Raw genomic sequence first — 26854 nt, forward strand, 5'->3', positions numbered from 1 at the left:
AACGTAACTTTTTTTTATCGCTGTGTAGTTATCCAGGATTGAAGATTTCGGCACGTACCGTTGAATGCACATGAATGTAGGAAGTTTTATATACGGGTAATTATGGTTAATTTGTGGTTATGAGATAGCAGAACTATGAGAAACTTAAAGCGCCAATGTTATGGTCGATTTGTCTGCGATGCAAATGATTAGTCTGATTTTTTTCAGTTCCAAATAAATGGTGAGAGATTCCTAAATTTTAGATCTTTATATGCTTACAATTGAACTGTATAGTGGCCCGTCCTTAGCCTAGCGGTAAGATGCGCGGCTATAAAGCAAGAGTGGAGGTCGGGTTCGATTAGGCAATTTTTGATTTGGAAATTGTCCCGACTTCCCTGGGCATAAAAGTATCATCGTGTTAACCTCATGATACGAATGAAAAATTGGGAACCTCGCGTCTAATAACTGTGGATGTTCTGAATGACTGGCAGACGCAGACTCCAACATACTGGAGACAGTGAAATTCATAGGGTTCAAGTCCTGTAAATTCGCTGGCCGCTCTGAGCACGCAATGAACCCTGAACACCCTTTAGTTGGGTTTTCTTCACTTTTTGAACCAGGGTGTAACCCTGTCGTAAACCCCAACCCCTGGTACTAAAATAACGACGTGCCCTCAGTTTGACGACGTTTGTAGAATTTTTTACTATTTTTACTCACAAATGTAGCAGTTCAATTTCCGGACCCAGAACTTTCTAGACTGCTTTGCAGATTATTCATGTTCTAAGATTTCATCTTTCACAATGTTTCGAGGTTTTGCTCTACAAGTTTTGCAGTTTTTAAACGGGCTTGGTGGTCATATAACTACCGCTTCTGCAATACGTAGCAGGTCGTGGATTCAATCCCAGGCCAATTCCTTTTTGTATTTTATTCCATATTTTTTATGTTCCAGCAATCGCTAAATCTAAGGTCATAAACGAGGTTGACACTTCCTCTGCAAACCAAATACTTGATTTCGAGCCATCCAGCGTTGCACGCAGGGCCGGATTTAGCCGGAAGGGGGCCCCGGGGCCAACAGCTTGTGGGGGCCCCAAAATGTACAAAGAAAGGTTGGTTTTGGTACATAAGATTTGTGGGGGTCCTGAGTGTTTTGTTAAACGGTTCATTAATTCATACATTAAACAAATAAAAATTTTCAACTTCTGTTGTCTGTGATTTTTTTCATCCAATGCTGTGTCCGGTTGTCCAAGGTTGTCACTGGTTTTGTTTTCTGCATCTGATAAATAGTAAAAAAGAATTGAAGTGTCAATTTATTTTTTGTAAGAATTTCCCCGCGTGCTGCGTCTGGTTGGCTAGTCACCGGACAGACAAACAGGGCATCCAACCAGTTCATCCTCCCATATTTTTTGGATTGACGTCGCCAGATCCGGTGGCATCTCCTATCCGCTCGTCCAGCTTCTGGTGGTACTGTTCAGCAACTCCTTCAACTGACAAGCGTTGGATATTGAAACGCATCGTTCTGTTGTTTCTTGAATTCGTGACGCTGGAAAGTCGCGCCCGATTTTTTGCAACTACAAGGTAGTGATCCGAGTCAATGTTCGGACCTCTGAAGGACCTTACATCTATAATATGCGAGAAATGTCCTCCGACGATCAGCACGTGTTCTATCTGTGAGCAAATGTAACCTATAAGACGCATCAAAATTGACTTTAAGTATGTCAATTGCTGACTATTTTTAGTGTATTTATATTTGCCGGAATAGTCCTTATTGCGTTAGTAAGAAGTATGTAAGGCCGTAATCTGGAAGAGTAAAGTTTTTTGAAAAGTATGATGAAAACTACTCGTTAACATCAATATGACCAAACTGGAGATTACATCGCATTTCCAAAAATCTCCTAAATAGAGGAGAAAAAAGGCTACGGTTTCTTTGTGGTATCTACGTCCTATCTTTGTGGTAGCTTTTCATATTCTTACGTCTCCCATTAAAATAAGAGTAATTAAGCAAGTGTGTCGTATCCTCGTGAAAATAGGAATATTTCGCATACTAGATAATATACCATATATGTAATAGGGGGAATGACGGCTTTGGCAGGTTTTGTTCTATTATTGTCAGGGGGGGTTTTTATGACTGATTATGCTCAAATTTGGCCTAAACATTCTTTGCATATCAAAGAATATTGTGGCCGAATTTCATAAAATTTGGTCGACAAAAACCCCCCTGCCAATAATAGAACAAAACCTGCCAAAGCCGTCTTTTCCCCTACTGCAATTGATATTAATCATATTCCTTTGATTTTAATTTAATTTTCCAACCAACGCTTTGTGATGATGGTTCGCCACAATAATGAGTCGTGTTATCCGATACAGACGTAGCGGTAAAGTCAGTCACCATTAACGCAACGGTCTGTAGTAGAAGCCATTGGAATTCAGACGGTCCAGATAAATTAATGTTGATTGAAAAGCGAAGTCGTGTTTAACACACGTGCTGCCGAACGTAACAAGTTCTGATATGGGCTTCCAGTTTGTTGTATGTTAGTGGCTCGACTTTAAACGGCAATGACTTTTAGGTTATTAGTAACCACGATGGGGGCCCTCCTTAGCCGTGCGGTAAGACGCGCGGCTACAAAGCAAGACCATGCTGAGGGTGGCTGGGTTCGATTCCCGGTGCCGGTCTAGGCAATTTTCGGATTGGAAATTGTCTCGACTTCCCTGGGCATAAAAGTATCATCGTGCTAGCCTCATGATATACGAATGCAAAAATGGTAACTTGGCTTAGAAACCTCGCAGTTAATAACTGTGGAAGTGCTTAATGAACACTAAGCTGCGAGGCGGCTCTGTCCCAGTGTAGGGATGTAAAGCCAGAAGAAGAAGAAGTAACCACGATGGTTTAAATTATTGCTTCTATTCTGTATAACATTATTGTAGCATTGAAAATTACTCAAAAGATCGTTACAATTATTAAAAAAAATGTCCTTGTATTTTTTGTGTGTTTTAATAATCGCTTATATTGACGTTATGACCAGAGGCCGGGGAAGATATGAATAAAACGAATATAGGGGAACTGTTCCGTTTTTCATCTCCACTGAAAATATATTCATCTCACCGCTAAACAAACAAGTGCATGGAAACTATGAGATGAAATGCCTAACAGTTCCCCTATATCATTGGTCTAATTTGATTGAAAATTATCTGGAAAAACAGGCTGATAAGTAAACGCACCACACGGTGCCTGGGGAAATATTATTTTTCAAAAAACATACCTCTGAAACACCCACCACGCGAAAGTATATAATCTCCTCTTTCATATCGCAGGTAAACTAAAATATTCTATCGGGGGACCTAGAACAATTTTTATTTTCTACACTATTTTTGATGCATACAAATAGAAATCTCAAATGATAGCTGATTTATGGACAAATTACCCCCGATAGAACATTTTAAAAATGCACCTACGTGATAGAGGAAAGCCTATACTTTCGTGTAGTGGGTGTTTTAGAGATACTGATTTTTTGAAAATAAGCCTCTTCGGACAAAGATACCGTGACCAATAATTTTTAACTCTAACGCTTTCCCTAACTTGGAAAAATCGCGTATCAGATGGGGATGGTGAGCAACATTAAACTCGAGCAAAACCGCTTGGCCAACTGATGATTATTTAAATTGCCCAGTAAATCATAATGCATAGTATGCACTGCATACAAAAAAATCTCGAGTGTAATGCCTGCTGTTCGTCTGTAACTTCAGGAAGGTGACTTTTAGGTTGTAATCGCATAATGCACAAAAGACACACCGGCATCACATGTGTCACAGCTTTCGCAAAATACTCTAGGGTTATTCTAAAGTGCTCCGTCTGTTAGTACCCCATCCACTGGAACCAAACGACCAAGGCAGTGTTTGAGTTTTACTGACCGTTAGCTTGATGACAATGGGCATGCTACAATCTAATACACTACTGCCGAGATAGACCATTTGAACCATGGGAACACTGTTGCTAATGACCACGACCTTCTATCGCTATCCTGCTCAGGGTAGAAATATTTCACAGTCAATTCGCTTTGACGCAGCCGCGCTGTTGCCATCTAGCGGCGACGGACGTGTGCGTGAAATCACTGTTTTTCAACATGGTGAAGTATAGGGAGTATATTTTAAAATGCTTTTAAAATGTTATTGACAGTGATATGTTGAAAACTTTTAAATACGTAGGGTTAGAATTTTGAAAAACTACATGTTAGGCTCCTTATCAACACATGTTTTTTTAATCAAAATAATTCAACTTTCGTGTTACCTATATGAAAGTAAATTAAATTTCTAACCCAAAAAAGTGAACAAGTTTAGGCTAAAATTTGTTTTAATGCTTTAATAAGCATTTTAAAATTAACGTCCTATATCCCTTGATGGGTGAAATAAAAAAGCATCAGTCGGCCCCCATTTTGTTTTCTCGCTTTCGTCAGGGCCAATGCAGTGAAAAACATGGATCTCAGTATAATCTGCAGTCGCCTTCATCGCCGCCGTGGTGAGTGCGACTGGGTGCAGCCGAAAAATCATTTCCAACACCGATTGTTCAATTTCGCATTCAGCCACTCACACGTCGCTCTGACAGGCTGCTCAGTTCGCGCCTTACCGTATGACTGTGAGTGGCCCATTTAAACGCGTGGTGAATTTTTTCAATTTGCTTGGTGAATGTGTATATTTTGCTGTGGTAAATTTCATCTTCGTGGCGCAGTGGGTGATGTGAGTTCTGTTGTTTACTTTTCTGCCTCTCCGGGAATGTGAGGTTGATTTCAAAGCAGGAAGAAAATAAAAACATAATATAAAAAAACATCACCTTCATCCAGTGCTGCCGAAAATTTACAACCCTGATCCTGCTATAGATGGGACGCTCCTTATGCACCACATCCACAACACTGCCACCCTGCCGCTGAATCAGCTTTCTGTGGAAACTGTGGAGATGGAAACCACACCCTCAGTATACGACTTGAAAATTTGTTTCACACACTAGGGGGCTGTACACTAATTACGTAAGCAAATTTCAACCCTCCCTCCCCCCATGTAAGATTTTACCCATACAAATCATTTTTTATTTATATGGAGAGTAAAAAAATGACAGACCCCCCCTCCCCCAATAATAGCTTACGTAAATCCTTGGCACGGATCGCTTGACACCTTGGGGTTTTCAAAATTGATTCATGTGACAAATCGACACTGTTGGTTCAAAAGGGCGAAAGTCGCAAACGTAAACATTGACTTCTTCTGCTGATTTCAGGGATTTTAGAGACTTCTGGCGATATTTTCCACTTCCGTTCGACAGAAGCCACCAGTCCAAGTGGTTGTTAGCTGGGAGCGGTCCTAGTTGTTGAGGTATTTGCAGGAAAAGGCATTGTTTACGTTTGCGACATTGGCCATTATGAAAACAGGGTCTAAATATGGCGATATGTGACAAAGAAACCCTTGACTCATGTTTACACCCCAAGACGTATACAATCACCTATGCGATGCTATATGCTATGCTATCAGTAGATACAAAATTGCCATCGCCGGAACGTCATCAATAATTCAATGTGATTTTCAATGGAATGGGTAACTTAGAGGAGACGTTTAATGGGTGTATTGTAATACTGTATTTACAGATACGTATTTCGACCTCAACTGTGAGGCCGTCTTCAATGTCTCGTACTTGACTCGACTAAGTCGAGTAAAGATAACAAAACGTATAGGAATTAAATGGAAAGTACTAAACTCATCTTAGACAGTTGAAGACATTCAACTAAAAGAGTTCAAATATTTTTTCTAATCTCGTATGTTTTATTGCATCATAATTTACCACTTATCGGCTCTGTATTTTCTAATTTTATTCCAGATCTACCAACACCTACGATGGTACACGAACCCCCAGGAGCAGCGATGGATCGTGAGGATATTGTTCATTGTTCCCATCTATGCCACCTACTCGTGGATTAGTTTGCTATTTTTCAATTCTGAAAGTGTCTACGTGTATTTCTTCACAGTGCGAGACTGCTACGAGGGTAAACAACAAGCTCAATGTTTATATGTTCTAAACCAATTATGAAACGAAATGTTCTCCTCCAATCGACAGCGTTCGTAATCTATAACTTCCTTTCCTTGTGCTATGAATACCTCGGCGGTGAGGGCAACATCATGTCCGAAATCCGTGGTAAACCAATCAAATCGTCCTGCCTCTACGGAACATGCTGTCTCACCGGGAAAACGTACACCATTGGATTCCTCCGGTTTTGTAAACAGGCCACTTTGCAGTTCTGTCTGGTCAAACCGCTGATGGCGTTCATTATCATCTTTCTACAGGCCTTTGGGCACTATCACGATGGAGATTGGAGGTAAAGTTCATTCGTGGTTATTGGTATAAAATAAATGGATGGTCACACAAATTTAATTAATTTTTGATATGATATGGTATGACAAATGGATGATACGGAGTTATGATTAATAAAACGCTGCTTTCGTGTTCCATATTAAGTCCCAAAAACTATTTATGTAGTTAAATTTAGTGTTCAAACCGTGGCAGCTTTTCGGCTTACAACTGTGAAGATTTTACTTGAACAAAAAATATATTAATTAATCTTGTAATGAATGTAGATTATGGATTTCTGGAGATTACGAAAATAAGGGGTTTCCTTGCTTAATATGTTGATACACAACACACACAACACGTTTTTCAACTTTCCATTCAATTCCAGTGCCGATGGTGGCTATATCTACATAACCGTTATATACAACATATCGGTTTCATTGGCCCTGTACGGACTGTACCTTTTCTATTTCGCCACGAGGGATCTGCTGACGCCGTTCGATCCGGTGCTCAAATTCTGCACAGTGAAATCTGTGATTTTCCTTTCATTCTGGCAGGGTAAGTAAAACCAATAACTGCTAGCCATTGGAGGCGTCAACAAATTCGAATTCGATTCTATCCCACACAGGTGTCGGGCTGGCCATCCTGGAAAAGGCTGAAGTAATCTCACCAATCGTGGATGCCGGTGGTTCCACCACATCGGCTGGTACTGTATCTGCCGGTTATCAGAATTTCTTCATTTGCATCGAAATGTTATTTGCGGCCATTGCCCTGCGGTATGCGTTCCCGTACCAGGTTTGTTCAATCATTCAATTATCTGCGGTTTCGCATGATGAAGTTACAGAACACATTCATTTCCGCTTTTCCTTTTCTTCAGGTGTACGCCCAAAGCTGTATGACTGACGCGCACGGTAGATCCGTGACGATGCAATCAATTTCTAGCAGTTTAAAGGTCTGCATGTACTTTCTCGTGTAACTTAAAAGCAATAATAAACTGCCTTTATTTCATCTTTTTAGGAAACGATGAATCCGAAGGATATTATGACGGACGCGATACACAATTTCCATCCGCAGTACCAACAGTACACGCAATACAGTTCAGGTAAGTGGCAGCACAAAAACTGTGTCAAATCGAAACGAAATTGGCCATAATGAGGCTTCGACTGTATAACGTATGCTATAAATTCCACCAGAAAACACCATTCTCATTTTTTTTGCTAAACATTCATCATTTGCACGCTAAGTAATTTAAATTTTGATGTTCCACATAATTTACTAGTTCCTATTTATTTGCTGCAGTAGCAGAAAGAAAACAAAACATACCGCTGAAGTTTGGCAACCTTCAATTATCCTTTCTTTTATTTGATGTTGAGCTTGTTGTTGTTGTTAGATGTAATCAAGCTGTTTCGGTGTTTTATTTAGCATTTGATTCCTATTCTTGCGCATACATAACTACCTCGTTCATTATTAGTATTGTGCATTTTAATCATTGTTTTATTCTTTTTATGTTCCGTTACAAATTTAAAGTTACTGATCTGCATGGTGGTCTTTTTTTTCTTTGCATGAAGCACCAAATATTACGAAAAGCCCTTCAAAGTCTATATAGAGCCGGTAATGAATATTGAAAATAGCAATTCTTGTATTGATCAACTTGGTTCGTCAAACGGCTTCACATATGGTCAAACATTGCATTAACTTGCTTTTTCCGAGTGTATGAGGGGTTACGATGTACACTCCCAGCGAAAAGTTTGGGTTCAACCTCGAAAAATATAGGTAAAAGTTTTTGGCCGTATTTTTGCCGTCTTAGAACCGATTTCGGGTATTGTTAGCTCACGACATAGATTATGAGTAGATCTTGCATGTTGATGTTTGAAACGAAGAATTTTTAATTCTTAATCTACACCCAAAAAAAAACAAATCTGACAATTATTGTATAAAATCTGGGCATATACAATTCTGCAAGCTTTTTATGCAAATATTGTATTAAAATAATACAAATCTGTATTATTTCAATCCAACAATTGTATTAAAATCTTCAGAAATTGTATATGCCCAATTATTATACAGTTTCTGTGAGGTTCTTATGCAGAACTGTATTAAAATCTGCCATCCGCTGGTTGGGTGTACTAAAATATTACTTTAAGATACACATCTAAACTCGGTAGAAAATTGAAAGCAACTTAACAAATGGCCTGTGCAGTGCATAGAAGTCTTCTCCATTCATCTCGGTCCATGGCCAACCACACAGTCTTCAGAGGGTCCGCAAATCGTCCTCCACCTGCTCGCTGTGCACCTCGCCTTCTTGTTCCGTCGGATCGTTATCGAGAACCATTTTCACCGGATTACCGTCCGACATTCTGGCTACGTGCCCGGCCCACTACAGTCTTCCGATTTTCGCGGTATGAACGATGGATGGTTCTTCCAACAACAACATAGATGGTACGCAGCACTTTCCTTTCGAAAACTCCCGTGTCCGCAGAGAACTAACTACCGGTCGTTTTGTAGATAGTCAGTTTGGTACGGCGGCGAACTCTATTCGATCGGATCGTTTTGCGGAGTGTAAAGTACGTACGATTTACTGCCATGATGCGTTTACGAATTTCTCTGCTGGTATCTGATATCGTTATCGGAGGTCACCAGTTAGCCCACGAATTCTTCAACCACCTCAATTTCGTCATCACCTATACAAACTCGTGGTGGGTGGCTTACATTGTCCTCTCTTTAACCTCTTCATATCATGTACTTCGTCATCGACGTGTTGATGACTAGTCCAATCCTTTTAGCTTCGCTTTTCAGTCTGATGTAGGCTTCCTCCATCCTCTCAAAGTTACGTGCCATAATATCAATGTCGTCGGTGAAACCAAAACTGGACGCACTTTGTGAAAATCGTACCGCTTGTGTTAATCCCTACCCTTCGTATTACTCCCTCCAAAGCGATATTGAAGAGCAGACACGAATGATCATCACCTTGCCGTAACCCTCTGCGCGTTTCGAAGGGACTTTAGAATGCCCCTGAAACTCGAACTACGCACATCACCCGATCCATCGTCGCCTTGGTCAACCGTATCAGTTTATCCGGAAATCCGTTTTCGTAATTAGCTACTATAGCTGGTCCCGACCGATTAAATCATATGCGGCTTTGAAGTCGATAATTAGATGATGTGTGGGCACGTTGTATTCGCGGTGCATGGTATGCATCGGCCAAAAGTTTGGGTTCACCCACTATATGGTGAAGCGGTCATAAGCTTGGGGTCATTTTCCTGATATGCATTTCAATTCAGTTTTAGTCGAATACTGTCTGTAGTACAGTTCTTGATCTGTTGTTTGGAAACACACTTAATATGTATTTTGCCTGTCTTTGAAATGTTCACTTCAAAGATTAACCTTCCTGTAGCGCCCCACAAAAACTTACACTTAGGAGTTCGGGGCATATCGACCCGGATTTGTATTTCAGCCCAATTGGTCAACCAGGTCAGCTATGTCCGGAACAAAATCGATAGTAAACCATTATGTCCATTAGGGTGGCTCAGAAAACACTTTCTCAAATTTTTTGATGGGCCGTCCTCTTATTCGGTTCTATTTGATGCCCTGATGCTCTGGACAAAATTTCAGCCAAATCGGTCAACGTTTGGGCAGTGCTAAACTCGTTGAGTTTATATGAAAAATGTATGCAGAAACATCCAAAACAATGATTTGCAGTTGGACGGCACAATTTACGATCAAGAACCATGATACTCATTCAGTTCTTGTAAAATAAAATACATAATGTTATGCTGAAAACCGCGAGAAGATTAGAGTTTATTACGCAAAGATATTAGCATTTTACTGGAGTGTTGTAGGGGTGAATTTATTTCTTTTCAAAGGTAAAAGAAACGAAATTTGCTCAAACCCCACTGCAGAGAAATGCTAATAACTTAGCCGGGCAAACTCGAATCGTCTCGCGGTTTTCTGCATAACATTCTGTATTAAATTCTCCAAGATCTGAATGAGTATCATAGTTCTTCATCGTAAGATGTGTAGTCCAGCTGCAATTTACTGTTTTTGGATGTTTCTGCATACATTTTTCCATATAAACTTCCAACGAGTTTAGCACTGGCCAAACGTTGACCGATTTGGCTGAAATTTTGTCCAGAGCATCAGGGCATCAAAGAGAACCGAATAAGAGGGCGGCCCATCACAAAAATTGAACAAAGTTTTTCCCATACTAATTTGAGCCACCCTAATGCCCATACAAGCTATCAAAGGCCATGCGTATGATTTTTGATTTAGAAATGAAATGATTAAATCAAATGTCGGCATTATTGTATATCAAGTCCCTTAAATAGCAACGCATCATGTCCATATAGGCCGCTCGAAGTCATGCTTATGATTTTTGATTTAGACATGGTCAAATACGATGAACTAAGCCCTTCACATCGTTCTGGACTTCGAGCTAATTGTTCTACCAGGTCATCTAAACTCGGTAGAAAATTAAAAGCAACTTAACAATTCCATAAGAAATTCTTCAGAATAGCTAAGGGATATTCGTCGAAATCACCAATTCAAATATGCAAGGGATTTTTTTTAAAGAATTCGCAAGGGGAATTCTTCGAAATTTCCGAGGAAAAATCCGCGGCGAATTCTAAGGAAGATACATCAAAAATTCTTAGACATTTCTGCAGGTATTTTTCGGAATGTCCGTGATAAATTCTTTGAAATTTCCATTCCGAAAATCATTCAGAATTTCCCAAGAAAATCTTTAAAAAAATTCCCGGAAGTTTTCATAAATAAAAATCTCCGAAAATAATTCAAAATTTTCACGAGAAATACACCGAAATTTTCACTAGAAATTCCTCAGATTTTTTTTCATTAAATTAGCCAGTGGAGACATATCAGCTTTCACACTGATATTCTTCCCTCCCCCTTCATACGGGAGTTTGGCAGAGGGAAGGTCGTGCGATATGTGCCATCACAAATATTGTCCTCCGCTCGCTTTCAAATCGACTTCTATAAAAACATTTTTCATGAGCAGAAAAATATATTAGCTCTTTTAGTGGAATGTATTCAACCGTCTAAGACGAATTAAGTACTCTCCATTTAATTCCACCAGTTTCATGCCTGCCGTATCCTAACGGAACTATCAATTCTATACTTTCGCCTCTAATTCTATCATGAACATGTACGTCTAAGTTTGGAAGATGATATTAGCATTTCCATATCATAAAATTATTCTTGGTAATTTCCTCAGAAAATTACTCAAGATTTGCTAGAGATTTTTTTTAAATCCATTGGAATTTATTCTAAAATTCCACGGGAAATATTTTGGAATATCCGCTAAAATTCTGAAACTATCTTACCTTGATATTCACGTGTTTGCTCCCTGACTGAATATAAATCATAAGAAGATATTTTTTCTAAGCATTTGTACTGGCTTTCAGTAAAATTCAATTTTGAAAAAAAATCATCGAAAATCATGTCTTTGGAATAACATTTGTATGAAGGCGCATGAATGTTTCTGTCCATTGCTGATTAAAACACCTGCCAGACTCTGCCCTTTCACATAAACTACATATGTAAAACATACTATAAAATAGCTTTTTCCCCAATTAGGCGCCAGAAATCATTTTTTCTAACTGGATCGTGTATTTGATAATTATCGTTGATTTTGAATAATATTAAATACTAAAAGTGTTAATAAAGTACAATTACCGATCAAATTTTTTTAAATCTCTTCTCTAAATAAACAAATAAATCATCATAGTAGGCTCTGGAATTTCGAAATTTGCAGCAAGGTCCATCGCTACTAATTAATGACCGATTTGGCGTATGGGACTTTTATGCGCATATCGCAAAAAAATTGTAAATATTGACCAAAATGTCGGCATTATTGTATATTGAATGAAACTTCGCTGAAGACACCTATGGTCCATTTCATAATTTCAATGACTGAGAGGTTTTTTTTCATGATTGGACAAGAACTGCCCCAGTGTGTGACGTTCCGGTTGCATGGTAAATATTTTGCTGAAATCAATAATAGACGACATTTTCTGCCGAGCTAGAAAATGAAAATCCTTTTCCATTGTTACGCGATATTTGATTTGTACCGTATCCCTACCCTAAAATGTTGAACATTTCATTCTGCTGTAATATAACGTTCTGCCAGAACTTCTGCTTCAACTAAACAGTTGCTTCTCGAGCACATAGTAGAGTCGACTTGCACAGATGATGCGCCTTCGTATTTCACGACTAACATTATTATCAGCCGTTAGCATGGATCCAAGGTAGCCGAACTCCTCGACCACCTCGAAGGTATCTCCGACTATCGTAACACTGTTTCCCAGGCCTGCCCGGGCGGGCTCGGTTCCGCTCACTAGCATGTACTTTGTCTTCGAAGCATTCACCATCAGTCCAACTTTTTTTGCCTCACGTTTCAGGCGAGTGTACGTTTTTGCCACCTTTTCAAATATTCGGCTGTTACACCAGGCTCTCCGCATGACACCTTCTAGCGCAATATTGAACAACAGGCACGAAAGTCCAACACCTTGCCGTAGTCCCGGCGAGATTCGAAGGAGCTGGAGTGTTCGCCCGAAATCTTCACACAATTTTACACACCATCCACCGTTGCTTTGATTGATCTCGTAAGCTCCCCGGGGGGAAGGACCTGAGCGCGCTCAATGTTCAGGGCGACTGGAAACGATTGGCCCAGGATCGAATCCAGTGAAGAAGGATACTCCATTCAGCGTAGGTTCATCGAAGAGCTGTAGCCCATCAAAAAGATCTGGTCCGTTATCGAGCGGTCGTCTACGAAGCCGGCTTGATAAGTTCCCACGAACTTGTTCACTGGATATCACTTTGTAGGCGGCATTTAAGATGGTAATCGCTCGAAAGTTTTCAAACTTCGGCTTGTCACCTTGTAAGAACCTACCATCATTTTTATGTAACTTAATATATATAAAGTTTCTAGATACAGTATCCCCCGCTCATCCGACTCTTGCTATTCCGATGACTCGTTAGTCCGGATCTCGCTAATTCCGAATTTTCCGGATTAATAAGTATCAACACCCATTTAAGCATATACTGTCAGTTTCAAAATTATGCTGCCAGTTTATTTTGTTTCCTTTGTATGGATTTGACAGTCGGATTAACGAGAGAAATTTCGATAGTCCGGCCGTAAATTTGTCGGATTAGCAGGGGAATACTTTAATTTAACGAATATTGTACTCGGTATGAGGCCTTACAATTTTGCAAGCTACTCATACAATAGAAAAAGACACCGTCTTCGACCAGAGGTAGCATAAGGCAACAGACAGGATACTTACACAACTCCCAGTGAACGAGGGGAAAAGAAAAGTTTTCGTGTTTCTCAAAATTCTCCGAGGCGGGAATCGAACCCACACTCCATAGCACATGCGTTTAGACTATTAGCATCTCCAACCGTACGGCCACGAAGTCCACAATACCTGTATAAGTGCTTCATTTTTCATATAATTTAGCAATTGGGTCATTCAATTTAGCAATTGGTAAACATTCACGAAATTATGTTTGAAGTATATTTTATTTCATTTTTAATTTGTATATTTCAATAGCAAATTTTCAACACGACTTATCTGCTTTTGTAAACAAAACTTCAAACGTCGATTTGCTCAATCTGATATCACTCCCACGCAAACCAACACCATCAATACGTAGGGGAAGCCTTCGGCGACCTGTTGATGGTGTTAGTTTGCGTGGGAGTGCTATCAGATGCGTCAAATCGGCGTTTGAATATTTGTTTACAAAAGCAGATAAGTCGTTTTGAAAATTTGGTATTGATTTATAACAATAATGAGTCAGATTCGACGCAATTTTGAGTACGCCAGGCTTAGCGTGTCTCAAAGATACAGCCTTTCTATGTGCTTAGCTATGACACACACCTTTGAACACGAGCCTCTGCTTTCGCCATAACTGATTGAACGTCAACGTTGGACGACTGATCGGGCTTATCCTCGGCGGTGGTTCACCCTAGGCCGCGATACTGATTATATCTTGAGTACACTCTCAATGCATTTTGACGACGTCGTTCTCCTGGATAATATGGGTTGGAACGAATGTAGCCAGCGAAAAAAAGCATCACATCATATGTAGGACTATCTAAGAATCTAAAGTAGGAAAAAAAAAATATTATGCTAGCTTAAACAAGTATCGGATAATATGCTAAGTCTGTGTATCATCAAAACTGATAGTCATATTCTGATAATATTGAAAACGAAAATTTCAGACTGCCCTTCACCTATGAAAGTTGCGAAAAATTTAAATCCGCCCAGGAAATCGTATGCAGCTCAGTATCTTCAAAATTATTACCAACTACGTGAGGAAGAACTGTACACAACCAGCTATAATAGCACTAGCAACAACAACACCAGCATATCGAATATGGCGAATCAATTCTGAAGGCTTTCATCAAACTGCGTGTCAGCGTTTAGTTCAAGCACCTCGTCACATGACACATATTTCAACACAATTCATACTTTTGTTTACTTTCGATTCACGAACTCTGCTATCCTTATCTAAAGCCGAGGGAATTAGATACGTCGGGGAACACACATTGAAGTTTGCCTTTTTCAATTACATCATCACATTGCTACACGTTGACGAACAGCGGTAAATGCACTCATTATTGATCAAATTTTATCACATTATTCAAGTGCAGTTCAGACAGTCTTTTTTAAAATCTACTTTCAGTTCTTTATATTTTTGTTTAGTTATTATATGTTATTTGTTTATTATTTCTTTCTTCTTTCCTCTATCGATTCTTACCGTTCTTTACAATTCGCAGAAGTTGTATCCCAGCAGCCCTACGAGCGACTCTAATTGCGTAATCGGCTTAATAAGAAACTAATCGCAAACAAACAAAGCAAGTGCCTTCCGCATTCGGTGGGCAACGGGAGAGTGAAATCTTCAAACTCAACTGAAAAGAACTCTTTGGTGATCTACAATTGCTGCAACAAAAACCGTCAAAGTACATTTTATATTATTTTAATCCTATAGTAGTAGACTAAGAAAATTCACACCCCATGCTCCTTCTGTCCTAGATACAAAACAAGCAAGGAAGATACAATAAAATTTAAGCTTTTAAATATTTTATTCGTAAATCCGACTAAAACTGATCAAATTTTTAGAATAAATGGAGAAAATTCAATAGAATTCATTCGCTTAACTCTTAAGTAGTGGAATTTGTCGTATAGAAACTTATCATTTTTATTATTTTACGTAATTTCATGAAACTGAATCAAACATCATTACACTAAAAGCGAAACGAAGAAAAATGTGTACCATAATAAAGGGCTTCTGGTCTATTGCAAGCAAATATTTATCAGTGTTAATAAAACAAAATAAACTTTGTTCGACAAATTGTTGTACTTAGTCGTTTTTGTACCTTTACAAGAAAGGTTATTGACGACCTAACAAGCCCAGACTATGAACGTACTTATTTAGAAATCAAATTATTCCGTGGACATATTCAGCTATCCAGGAAAAAATAATCAATATTCGGCTTCTTTTATAATCATAGAAGTAATATTTGCACGCTTCATATCATTCCTCTATTCAATATGTTATCATTCGCTTCTGTCTTTTTAAAACTACTAGAACAAATTTCAACAACACCCAATTGATCTTAATACTGTTTATAAAAAAGTTGATTAATTGATTGCTTTTTAGTGTTGCAAATATTACTGCTTTGATTATTATTACCTGCTTGTTGCTTGGGCATCATTTTCATCGGACTGTGTTACTTCCTGTTAGATGTGTTTCGATGTACCTAATGTTTAACTTCGAACTAAATGTGATTGTGAAACATGGTAGCATCATACCAGTAGCTATTGGAATTCGTTTGGTAATATGAAGCAATTGAAGATTACAAAAAAAAATAAGGGGCGTGTGAGTGATGATGCACAGCAAAAATGTCTTAACTGTATAAGATTAAAAGGTAGAGTAAGACGATATCGCGATAGCTGAACTGTGAAATTCATTGTGAGCAGGAAAACAGACGGTAAGGAGCTATCAGTGCAACCCCTCCTTTAGCCCTCTTCCTGCATGTAAGTAAGTACCTTTTTAAAAGATTAAGTAAAAGTTCTTATATTTAAAATAGTGTTTGATGTTTGTATTTCATTTTTTTTGTATTTGAAAGAAATTTTCCTGTTATGCATGACTTTTCTTGACATATCTATCTTGCTTCATGTTCTTATTCCTCAGTGTATGCCATTCATCGAACGACAGTACCGACATCCATCCTTTCAATTACCATGGATGACATTCATATTCTGAAATACCTACCCTACCCATATATGTGTTTCTGGTTTAAATGATGTCTTGAATAACAGTGGCAAGCATATGCTTTGACGTGTACCAATGACGTGTACCAAATGTGCTAACAACTTCCAGTAAACGTACAGCTCGTATTTAGAAAAAAAATCTTGTAACTTGTAGCTTAAATATGCATATATTATATAGTCAGACAAATCAATCATTTAACCTAAACTTTACATATATTTATACTACATAACATACAACTTTCAAAGTAATTCATACAATAGGGCTGCCAAGAAATTAGAATACATCAAGGCCAGTAAATGTAATAAATTTATGAAGAACGAAAGAGAAAGAGATTCTTGCAGTGTCCTACATAATAATTAAACCACAGAGGATGTAGGATAAAAGGTCGAAGGATAGAAGGTCGAAGGTTAAAAGGTCGAAACAAAAAATCCGTCGAAAGGTCGAAGGAACGAAATATAAAAATTACGGTTGTAGGACAAAAGGTCGAAGGTCGAAGTGTCAAAAAATCGATGGGTCAAACGGCGAAAAGACAAAAGTTCGAAGGGTCAAGAAATGAGATGGGATAAAAGGTTGAAATTTCAAAAAAAAATAGGCAAAACGTCGAGTGCTAAACAACCATTCTATTGTGCATTTATATTTATTTGTGTTACCTGATAATATTTCATGGTTGATTTTTTCCTTCTTTGTTAATGATAGACCGTTATTTTGAGTTTCGGATACCTATATTTATTTGTGTTACACCTGATAATATTTCATTCTACAAATTTTGAACATGGGATATTCTTCAGAAAAAAATATCAAATCAATATTTCATTAAAGTATTGTTAGGCATTATTTACCTTAATTTTAATTCCGGAAACTTCGCTCATTTTCATCAAAATGATCATTCAAAATTTGGCCTATCATATCACATTCTAATGATAATAATTTAATTTTGTGTGCTCAAAAGGCGATACATTATAACGGGAATTTATTGTTTTGGGTTTTATTGTTAGAAATCGTTCACAAATTACGTAACGCAACCTTCAACCTTTCGACACAGATTCATGTTTCATTTTCCAAACTGAGACGTTCATTTTTTCGTTCAAAAATTCTTATATGGAAGTGAATTTTTTAAAGCGAGTGCCCGTCCTTCTGCCAAGAGTCCACTTGAAGAGGGAGGGTAGAGTTTTCAGTTGCTTATGGTGCCTATTATTCCACAAATACTACACGGTTAGAAAAAAGTACCTAATTTTAGGTACTTTTTTTCTCTTGCATCTCCCTCCCTCTTCCCTTTGTTGTCATAAAATGAAGAGCAAAACCACTCAACAAGGGCATTAAAGTGTGGGAACCCAACGTTGAGTAATCTCATGTTTACAAAAGTTGAGTGAAATTTACCTAACTTTTGGTTAGTTTCTATTTAAAATTAAGTATATTTTACTTAATATTAAGTGAATTTTACTTAATTTCAAGAAAAATTACTTAATTTTGGGTTCTTACACTGAACCCCCGATTTGAGTGAAAAGTACCTAATATTAGGTACTTTTTTCTAACCGTGTACTCCACTACACAAAATGTTCGAGAATGTCAGCAAAAGCAACTCCAGCGCTATTCTTTCTCTAAAAATTTGTGTATTTTACATCCGTTTCTGATGTGAAAATCAAAGAATTTCAAATAAAATAATGCTATGTCCACCTATGTCATTAAAACATGAGAACATTTTTTGGATAAACGGTAAGTTCAAATGCATGCCATTACTTGTTTACCTGTCGTTTCAGATGCGTCCAAAACACCTAAATACTAGACCAACATTTGAAAAGGGCGTAGCAGCCAAGATTTATTCCTTCTGATTCTTTGTCTACATTCATAGGTATATATGCGGACAAAGAATCAGAAGGAATAAATTTTGGCTGTTACGCCCTTTTCGAATGTTGGTCTGGAATACATATATAAAATTAACCTTTAAAATATGAAAGCATTCACTATAAGGGGTGCATTGTGGATTTGATTTGTTCTTGCAGGTGGGAAAAATTCTCGCGGTATACGAGTGTCATCATACGATCCGGACGATCCAAGCCATCAGCTAACACAGGGAGGGGGAAATGGCGGATCTGGCGGCACAAACCAAGGTAGCGGGACTAGAGGCAGTGGTGGCTACAGCACCGGTCACAACAGTTACATCGCCCCGCCAACGCTGGGCAGCCAGCGGAAATTTATGCCCGGAGGAGGTGGCGGCTCTCAAAAGGTAGCCACAATTAGCCAGAATTATAACGAGAAAACAATGCTGCTAAGTAGCGACGATGAGTACCAATAAAAAAAAGATGGTTGCCTATAGTCAAGACTTTCCGTTTCCTTTCCATTCCCAAGGTGGGTGGATAGAAGTTTTGAATTTCCACTAAAATATGGGAGAACAATGTTTATATAATTTTGTGTAAATTTTGAATGATTTCAATGGACTAATACATACACTCCCGGCCATAGGTTTGGGTTCACTACTTAAAAAAATTGACTAAGTGTTTTACACATATTTCTTTAGTCATATGTCCGATTTGTGACATTCACGACTCATGACTCACTCGAAAGATGAGTAGATCTTGAGCTTGAGATGTTTGATATACTTATTGGAAAGCATGTTGAAGTTTGAACCAAAGTTGCACTTTTTGTCCAAAATTAACATGACTTTTTAAACTTAAATTCTTCGAAAATAAGCCGATAAAATTGTATAGCAAGTGTGGGAACAGGACCCGAAATGTATAATCCTTCAATATCATTTTGAAAAATACGGCGAAAAAATCTTGATTAGTTTATGTTTACTAAAATAGTGAGGAACATGTATGACTCACTTCGGCCAAAAGTTTGGGTTCATCTCTTGAAATTAGAAAATGAATTTGTTCATTACTCATACATAAGCACAATAAGTTTAAATTTATTGCATGGTATGTGATGCAACACTTGTATCACAATGAATTTCTAAAATTTGATTAGAAGCTGAATAATAGTTTTTATACATATTTGGAGGAAAATGTCACTATATTGTGAAATATTTAATATAATTGGCTAAACTAATTTTACCTCTCATTAGTAAGTTAAACTCATTGGCTTCCATATGCTTCCCGTAGAGCTCAAAGCGTATAAGAAACGGCTGAGATAAAGTGGAAATACTATTTTTGGGGGGTGAACCCAAACTAAAGGCCGCAGCAAATCACGGGCATTATTTGTTTATCAGTTTTTCAGTAATTAGAAAAAATCCCCAAACATTCTAAAAATTGGTATTGAAAGTGCATAGATTTAGGGTCGTCTTCCCACACTTGCTTTTAAAATTTGTCGGCTCATTTTCGGAGGATTTAGGTTTTAAAATCTATGTTAATTTTGAACAAAAAGTACAAGTTTGGTCCAAATTTTACCATGCTTTCCAATAAGAATGCTTTCTGTCAAATATCTCAAGTTCAAGATCTACTCATTATCTTTTGAATGAGCCGTGAAGATCACGCATCGGACATTGAACTAAAGAAAAATGTGTAAAAAAAAAGTTTGTTTTGTAAGTTGAACCCAAACGTATGACCAGGACTGTACGCGTTTCATAATAAAGTATAAATTATCTATTTCAAAAATGACAATTTAAAATTAAAAAATAGGTTGGAATGTTTTTGAATATATCGAAAAACAATACAAAATGATGTCCAAGTAATGGCGGTTCTTGCAGGTTCAGTTTTATTTTTGTCAGGTTGTTAAACAATGTCACTCAAATTCTTTTGACAATAATAGATCAAAGTATGTCAAAACTGCTGTTTCCACTATTTTTTTTATTTTAGGAAAATAATAAAACGGTTTATTTCTTTTTTTTTCGAACCGAAAAATTTGTACTTTATTATAGCGCGTTCCATTTCAGTGTCAACACAGAAAGAATAAAAAAATACTTTTATTCAAACAGGATATAAAGTCTGTGTGGAAGTTTAGGGTAGGAAACTTATTTCAAGTAATCCAATGCAGATATAGGACGATGGCCAGGCAGTATATGGTATAGTTATTTATATAAAGTTATTAATGCCAGCATGAGTAAACGAATAAAAAAAATAATTTTAAAACAAAATGGCAGGTAAACTTTGAATATTGTAAAGTAATAAATACAAACCAAATAATTACAGAAGAGACGATGCAAGTTAATGTTTACAGTGGCGACAAATACTGAATATAATATTAGTATTTTTGTGTATACTACATTCAATTACAGAAGTGCAAAACTTTTGTATTTCCACTGCAGTAAAAACAGATTACTTATCATAACGCCGTCAAATTGTTGCATCAAAAAGGAAGATCCTTCAAGATGCTGCATTTACACTGAACATCTTAAATTTATTTTGGACACTAAAATTGCTAAATGTTGCTGAAAAGTACAATATTCCTGCCATTTTATGATACATTAATAGTAAGCGGAAAGGCACGACTATTCACAGAAAATGGTAGAAAATCCATTGAAATGCCAAACACCTCAATTGTATTTATTCTCGTAATTTGTTTTTTTCTTAATTCAATAGATTCAATCTAGGGACACGAAAGGTATTTCCGTCCATCGTCGCAAGGGCTAAAACCAACGAAAGCAACGTACATTTGCTAGAACTCCACTATAGCAAAACGTTTCTCCTGAGCTTATGATATGGTACGAATGAGTGTCTTTTTGATTGGTTGCGAGACTATGACGAAAAGACGAAAATATCTGCCGTGTCCCTATGTGATGGTAATGAACAGAGCCAGATCGCTTCCGGGCAAAATGAGAAATTGTTTTATTTTGCAATCGATATCTGTAAAGTGGTGCAATCAAATTGAATAGTACTCGTCTTATGCAAAGTGAGTGATAGGTTTTACGTAAAAGAAAGGAAAACAGTATTACCACGTCAAAATGAATGTTTGTTTGGATGCTATTATGCTACTTTTTGACAGGGCAAGTGAATTGAACAATTGAACAGATGAATTCAATTGACTTGCCAAAAGTTGAACATGTTCAACTTTCTTTCCATTCAAGTTAATTGAATTAAGGTGTTTACACGTTCCACGTTCGATTCAAGCGACTTGCTCAATTCACTTGCCTTGTCTAAACGTAGCATTAAGGTGCTCATTTTGTCCAGTCCCAAGATAGTCAAAAAGTACCAACATTGCATAAGTTAAATACGCATCCAATGTTACATTTATTCTCAAAACTTGAAGTTATTCGAACTGCTTTGAACAATGTTTAACAAATTTGGTGATTTCATTGTTTTTTCACGTTCGAATCAGGCACCTTACCTTGTTTTATCTAAACCTCATCACTTAAACGTTAGTGCTTCAACCGTTTGTAACACATTGTTGTTTCGGTGTGTTAAAACAATGCACTAGGCAAACTGACATATTGTGAAGAAATGTTTATCTAAATATACACATAGAGACGATGTTCCACATCGGAACTGTGCATGAAAAAGGAAGCAAATCATAGAAATCATAGGCTTTCTAAGAGTCAGCATAATTCCAAAGGATTACGTGAAATACATACACAAAGAAAACTGGTGTAATTTCTAAAATAGCATATATATAAATAAAATTATTTTAATTTATTTTTATTTTTTGGTATCAATTATATCACATCTCCTGTCCTCTTCATACAAACCCGTAAGGGAAACAAATGAGTCGTCCGATTTTCGCGCTGTGAGCAAGGGATGGTTCTCTCAACAGTGCAACTCGTGGTTCATTCGCCTCATCCACGTACTGTCTGCCATCTTAAATCTTTAAAAACAAGTCTTGAAAAGTAGTGGACGTCATATTTGAATCCCACATGCGGGAAGCACTGGCTCTGATGATGCATTTCTACTTGTTCTACACAGCTGTGGAGTAACCAATACGAAATGAGCAAAAACAAAGCGAGAACCACCATTTTTCTGTGGGGGCTGCCTATCCGATTCTGTTTTTTCGCACTTGTAGACAAGTTTGATAAATTTGTTATCATGGCTTGTTATGATTCGGAACAGTTTTTGACTCTCTTTTATCGTTGTTCGTTATCTATTGAGAGCGATTTATGCAAACCATGTATGTATGAGAAAACCTTGTCCTAAGCCGCTTAACTTTCCATTCAACACATCACTATCAGTCTTTGTCAACTCAACGTCCATCCCTCCTCCCGCGGCCGTTTGCAGTCCTACGATGGCTTTATAAGATCCATGGCATTGCGCTTCTAGGTTAGATACCAGCGTACGTATACTTATTACATAAGCATTTCTGGGTTTTTCGAAAATGGTATTCAAATTCGCTCCATAGCTTGGAACCAAGAGAATAGAAAAAAAAGCGTGAACATTCTGAGCGCTTTTGTCAAAAACAAATAAATTCAAATGAACAATAACCGGAACATGGTGGGGGATGTTCAATCAAAGTTAGCAGTGCATCGTTCATCCCCAAGATCTCATCATGTTGTATCCAACAGTCTTCTAAGAGCATTCTCTTTTGGGAATGATTCGCAAAAGCATGCGTCGGAAATATGATCTAGTAGCAGACCTGACGAACTTCGTTTCGTCTAAAATTGATTTATTCTCTGAGTAGATCTCAATTTATAAAGAAATTGGTGTTTCATTTAATTGCCCTTCCCCCCTTTCCAAAGCGGGGAGGGGTCTCGAACCATCTTAAAAACCTTCCCCGGCACCAAAAACCTCTGCATACAAATTTTCACGCTGATCGGTTCAGTAGTTTCCGAGTCTATAAGGTTCAGACAGACAGAAATTCATTTTTATGTACATACTAGCAGACCCGGTGAACTTCGTTTCGCCCAAAATTGATTTATTCTCTGATTAGTTCTCGAGTTATGCAGAGATGTATGCTTCATTTGTATGGGAGCCCCGCATTCTCAAAGGGGGGAGGGGTGTCAAACCATCTTGAGAACCTTCTCCGGCCCAAAAAACTTCTGCATACAAATTTTCCCGTTGATCTGTAAGGGTCAGACAGACAGAAATTTATCTTTATGTATATAGATATAGGGGAAACGGGGTAATATGCACCCCCGGGGCAAAACGACCCTTTGATGTTTTTGAAGACATTTTCGGCAATTTTTCGAGAGTATTTGCTACAGCGCATGTAGTTCGGATCTCGAACTACCAGTCCAGCTGTAAACATTCTTGAAAATAGGTCTGAAACATTGCCAAAAATGCCAAAAGGTCGTTTTGCCCCGGGGGTGCATTTTACCCTAGAAGATTGTTAGAGATGGGCGCTCCGCTCAGGAGCTGTTCCAAAGATTCGCTTCCTTACATTGAGCTGATGAGCCATGGATCTTTTTTTAAAGAAGCCCAGCTCAGCAGCTCACTTTAAATTGATGAAATCATTGTCAAACACGCGCCTAGAGAAACTCCCTCGAGCGTACGCACTCGAGTACGCGCGCTGTTGTATTTTGTAGAGCACAAACGGAAATACCACGCTCGCGGTACACAACACAAGCGAGCTTGTATGAGCATTCCAGTCCAGTACCGCGCACGTGCTGATCGTTTATTATTTGCACCTCAAGCAACATCAAGCCAAGCGACAGCACCATCTAGCCAAGCAACAGAAATCATTTCTGCTGCAGAGAGGAATAAGAAATACACAAGCAAAAATAATCTAGCTTGCCGTCTATTTCTTAACCCATACCCACATACTCGGCGCTACGAACGGACACACAAAAGATACCTAGTAGTGCGGTAGCGAACGAACGAACCGAACCGAAAATTATCAAGGCCAGAATGGTGGACCTCAAAAATAACGACTTCTCGAATAAGATCCGCACTCTCCCAGATTATGCTAAGCCGTTCTGGAAAATGACCAAAATTCTAAAATCCAAGCCTCGGCCCATTCCACCTTTGATCCCACTAGACAATAATGGCTCTAAGGATCGCTTGATAACTCCTGCAGAGAAGGTCGCTGAAATAGGTCGTCACTTCGTCAGCTCACACAATCTTGGGCAGAACATCGTCAGTCCACACGAAGCAGCCGTCAACGAGCATGCTAACAACATCCATTTGATTCCCAACGACTTCTCGGAGGAGTTGGAGATCTCAGCTGACGAATTGACGGCCTATATCAAATCGTCGAAGAACATGAAGGCCCCAGGCTTCGACCGCATCCTGAATCTAGAGCTCAAACACATGAGTGCTCCGTTCTTTGAGCACCTCTCGCTGATCTTTAATCAGTGTCTCCGGCTTAGCTACTTCCCATCGTCCTGGAAGTCAGCGAAAGTCATCCCCATCCGGAAGCCTGGGAAGGATCCTTCCTCCCCCAAAAGTTATCGACCCATCAGCCTTCTCTCAGGGTTATCCAAGCTATTCGAAAAAGCTATTCATCATCGGTTACTTGACTGCCGTCATACGCATACTTGTCCCATGTTTGCTGGGATTCCCTATATACATGGGACAGTAATGCGTATAACGGCAGTTGAGTCTGCCGAAAATCTCAACATCTTGCTCGAGGAACAGTTTGGTTTCCGACGCGGTCGGTCAACTGTACACCAACTGACCCGAGTTACCAACGTCCTCAGACGGAACAAGTTTGTCTCGAAAACATCCGCCATGGCCTTACTCGATGTCGAGAAGGCATTTGACAATGTATGGCATGATGGCCTGGTGTACAAACTACAACGCTACAATCTTCCCAGCTACCTGGTGAAAATCATCAACAATTACCTGTCGGCAAGGACATTCCGGGTCTCAATCAGCGGAGCGAGTTCAATGCACAATGGTCCCAGAGTCAAATCTAGCAAGACAAAAATGTTTGCGCCAAAACTATTAGTTTTAGATATATAGTGTCTTTGGGAAAAAATTTCATATTTTTTGACGATTTTTTTCCATGTAGCGAAATTAGGGTGGTACTTATATTTCAGAAGTTCATAATATCTACTTTTTAATTTTTCGGTAAAGACTTGTGCAATGTTCCACAAGTTGTAGAGCAATTAATTTTGAGCAACTTTGCCGAAGAAACTATTTTCTATCACTTATGGTTCACAAGCTATGAGCTTTTTAATAAATACGTTAGGGCGGTCCCTAAAATCGGTATTCTTCATAACTTTTTATACATTCTTTTCCCGCATAAACTTTGTTCCGAGCACTTTTAGGACTTTTTGAAGACGCACATTTTGTTAAAGAACCATGGATCTATCTCTTATAACAAAAAGTTATTCGAGTTTTTGTATGAAAAACATGTTTTTTTCATATGCGTATATTTCAAAATGGAGCAAACCGATTTCCAATCTATTGGTTCTATTCGAAAGCTCACACTTTTCTGCGTTTATGGTGGAAAAACTGAGAGAGCGTTTTTTGTTTAAAGCGTTTTATTTCATTTTGAAAATAATATGGTTTTAATCGATAAACGGTTATAACTTGATAAATAAACGAGATAGGTCCATGGGTCTTCAAAAAAAAAAAGATGTGTCTTTAGAAGTTCTAAATGTGGTCCATACAAAGTATCCCTCAACATAAAAATATATTTATAAAAAACGGTTTTCGTAAGGAAATAAACGTTAGTTAGATCAAAGTAGGCTGGTCGACAGAGCGTATGATTTTTTTTGACGTTATTGTGCCTTGCAACAAAAATTACAACTTTCGTGATAATTTTCCAAAGCTCTCATAGATGTGAAAAATTTCTCCGCAGTACAAATAGCACGTGCTATCCAAGCATTCACCGCTAGGATGCACCACGTGGCGGCTAAATGTGAAGATTTGATTTTAACGTAATAGTAATAAAAACATTTCAGTAGCTAACCACTGGTCATCTTCGCTTTCTCCCACTGGCGATACCGAAAAAAATCTAATCAAAACAAGATAGGCTTGTAACAAAGGCTATACTTCAAAAGTGACGTATTTTTAACGCTACATATCCAACAGAAAACCAAGCTACTACCAATAATATGCATAGTAGCCTGATTTTCAGTTTGATGTTTGGCATGGCACACAAAAGACATGGCAGTCTCAAGGCGTATGTAAACATTCAGTATGAATGAACCGGTGAACCGAGAAAATGCGCTCTCTAGTTCAGCCTACTTTGATCGATCTAACGTTTATTTCCTTACGAAAACCGTTTTTTCATATATATTTTTATGTATTGATTTTTGAGGGATACTGTGTATGGACCACATTTAGAACTTCTAAAGACACATCTTTTTGTTGAAGACCCATGGACCTATCTCGTTTATTTATCAAGTTATAGCCGTTTTTCAAATAAAAACATATTTTTTTCAAAATGAAATAAAATGCTTTAAACAAAAAACGCTCTCTTAGTTTTCCCACCATGAACGCAGAAAAGTGT

At 38.2% G+C, this 26854-nt stretch overlaps 1 protein-coding gene across 11 annotated transcripts in view; it reads left to right on the plus strand.

Moving 5' to 3' along the window:
* LOC134208890 (transmembrane protein 184B) overlaps positions 1–22158 on the plus strand; it is a 72624-nt gene extending 50466 nt beyond the window's left edge. For 9 of the 11 annotated variants that reach the window (XM_062684849.1, XM_062684854.1, XM_062684852.1 and 6 more), the window contains exons 3-9: positions 5834–5999; positions 6071–6329; positions 6690–6859; positions 6930–7096; positions 7179–7253; positions 7319–7403; positions 18595–22158. In XM_062684849.1, the coding sequence (XP_062540833.1) occupies positions 5834–5999; positions 6071–6329; positions 6690–6859; positions 6930–7096; positions 7179–7253; positions 7319–7403; positions 18595–18887 (1215 nt within the window). In that variant the 3' untranslated portion in view covers positions 18888–22158. Of the gene's footprint in view, positions 1–5833; positions 6000–6070; positions 6330–6689; positions 6860–6929; positions 7097–7178; positions 7254–7318; positions 7404–14537; positions 15018–15095; positions 16412–18594 lie in introns of those variants that run through there. The other 2 variants (XM_062684858.1, XM_062684857.1) reach the window with 2 other exon arrangements.
* The last annotated feature ends 4696 nt before the right edge of the window (positions 22159–26854 follow it).

This window comes from Armigeres subalbatus, chromosome 2 (assembly GCF_024139115.2).
Source record: "Armigeres subalbatus isolate Guangzhou_Male chromosome 2, GZ_Asu_2, whole genome shotgun sequence".
Lineage (NCBI taxonomy): Eukaryota > Metazoa > Arthropoda > Insecta > Diptera > Culicidae > Armigeres > Armigeres subalbatus.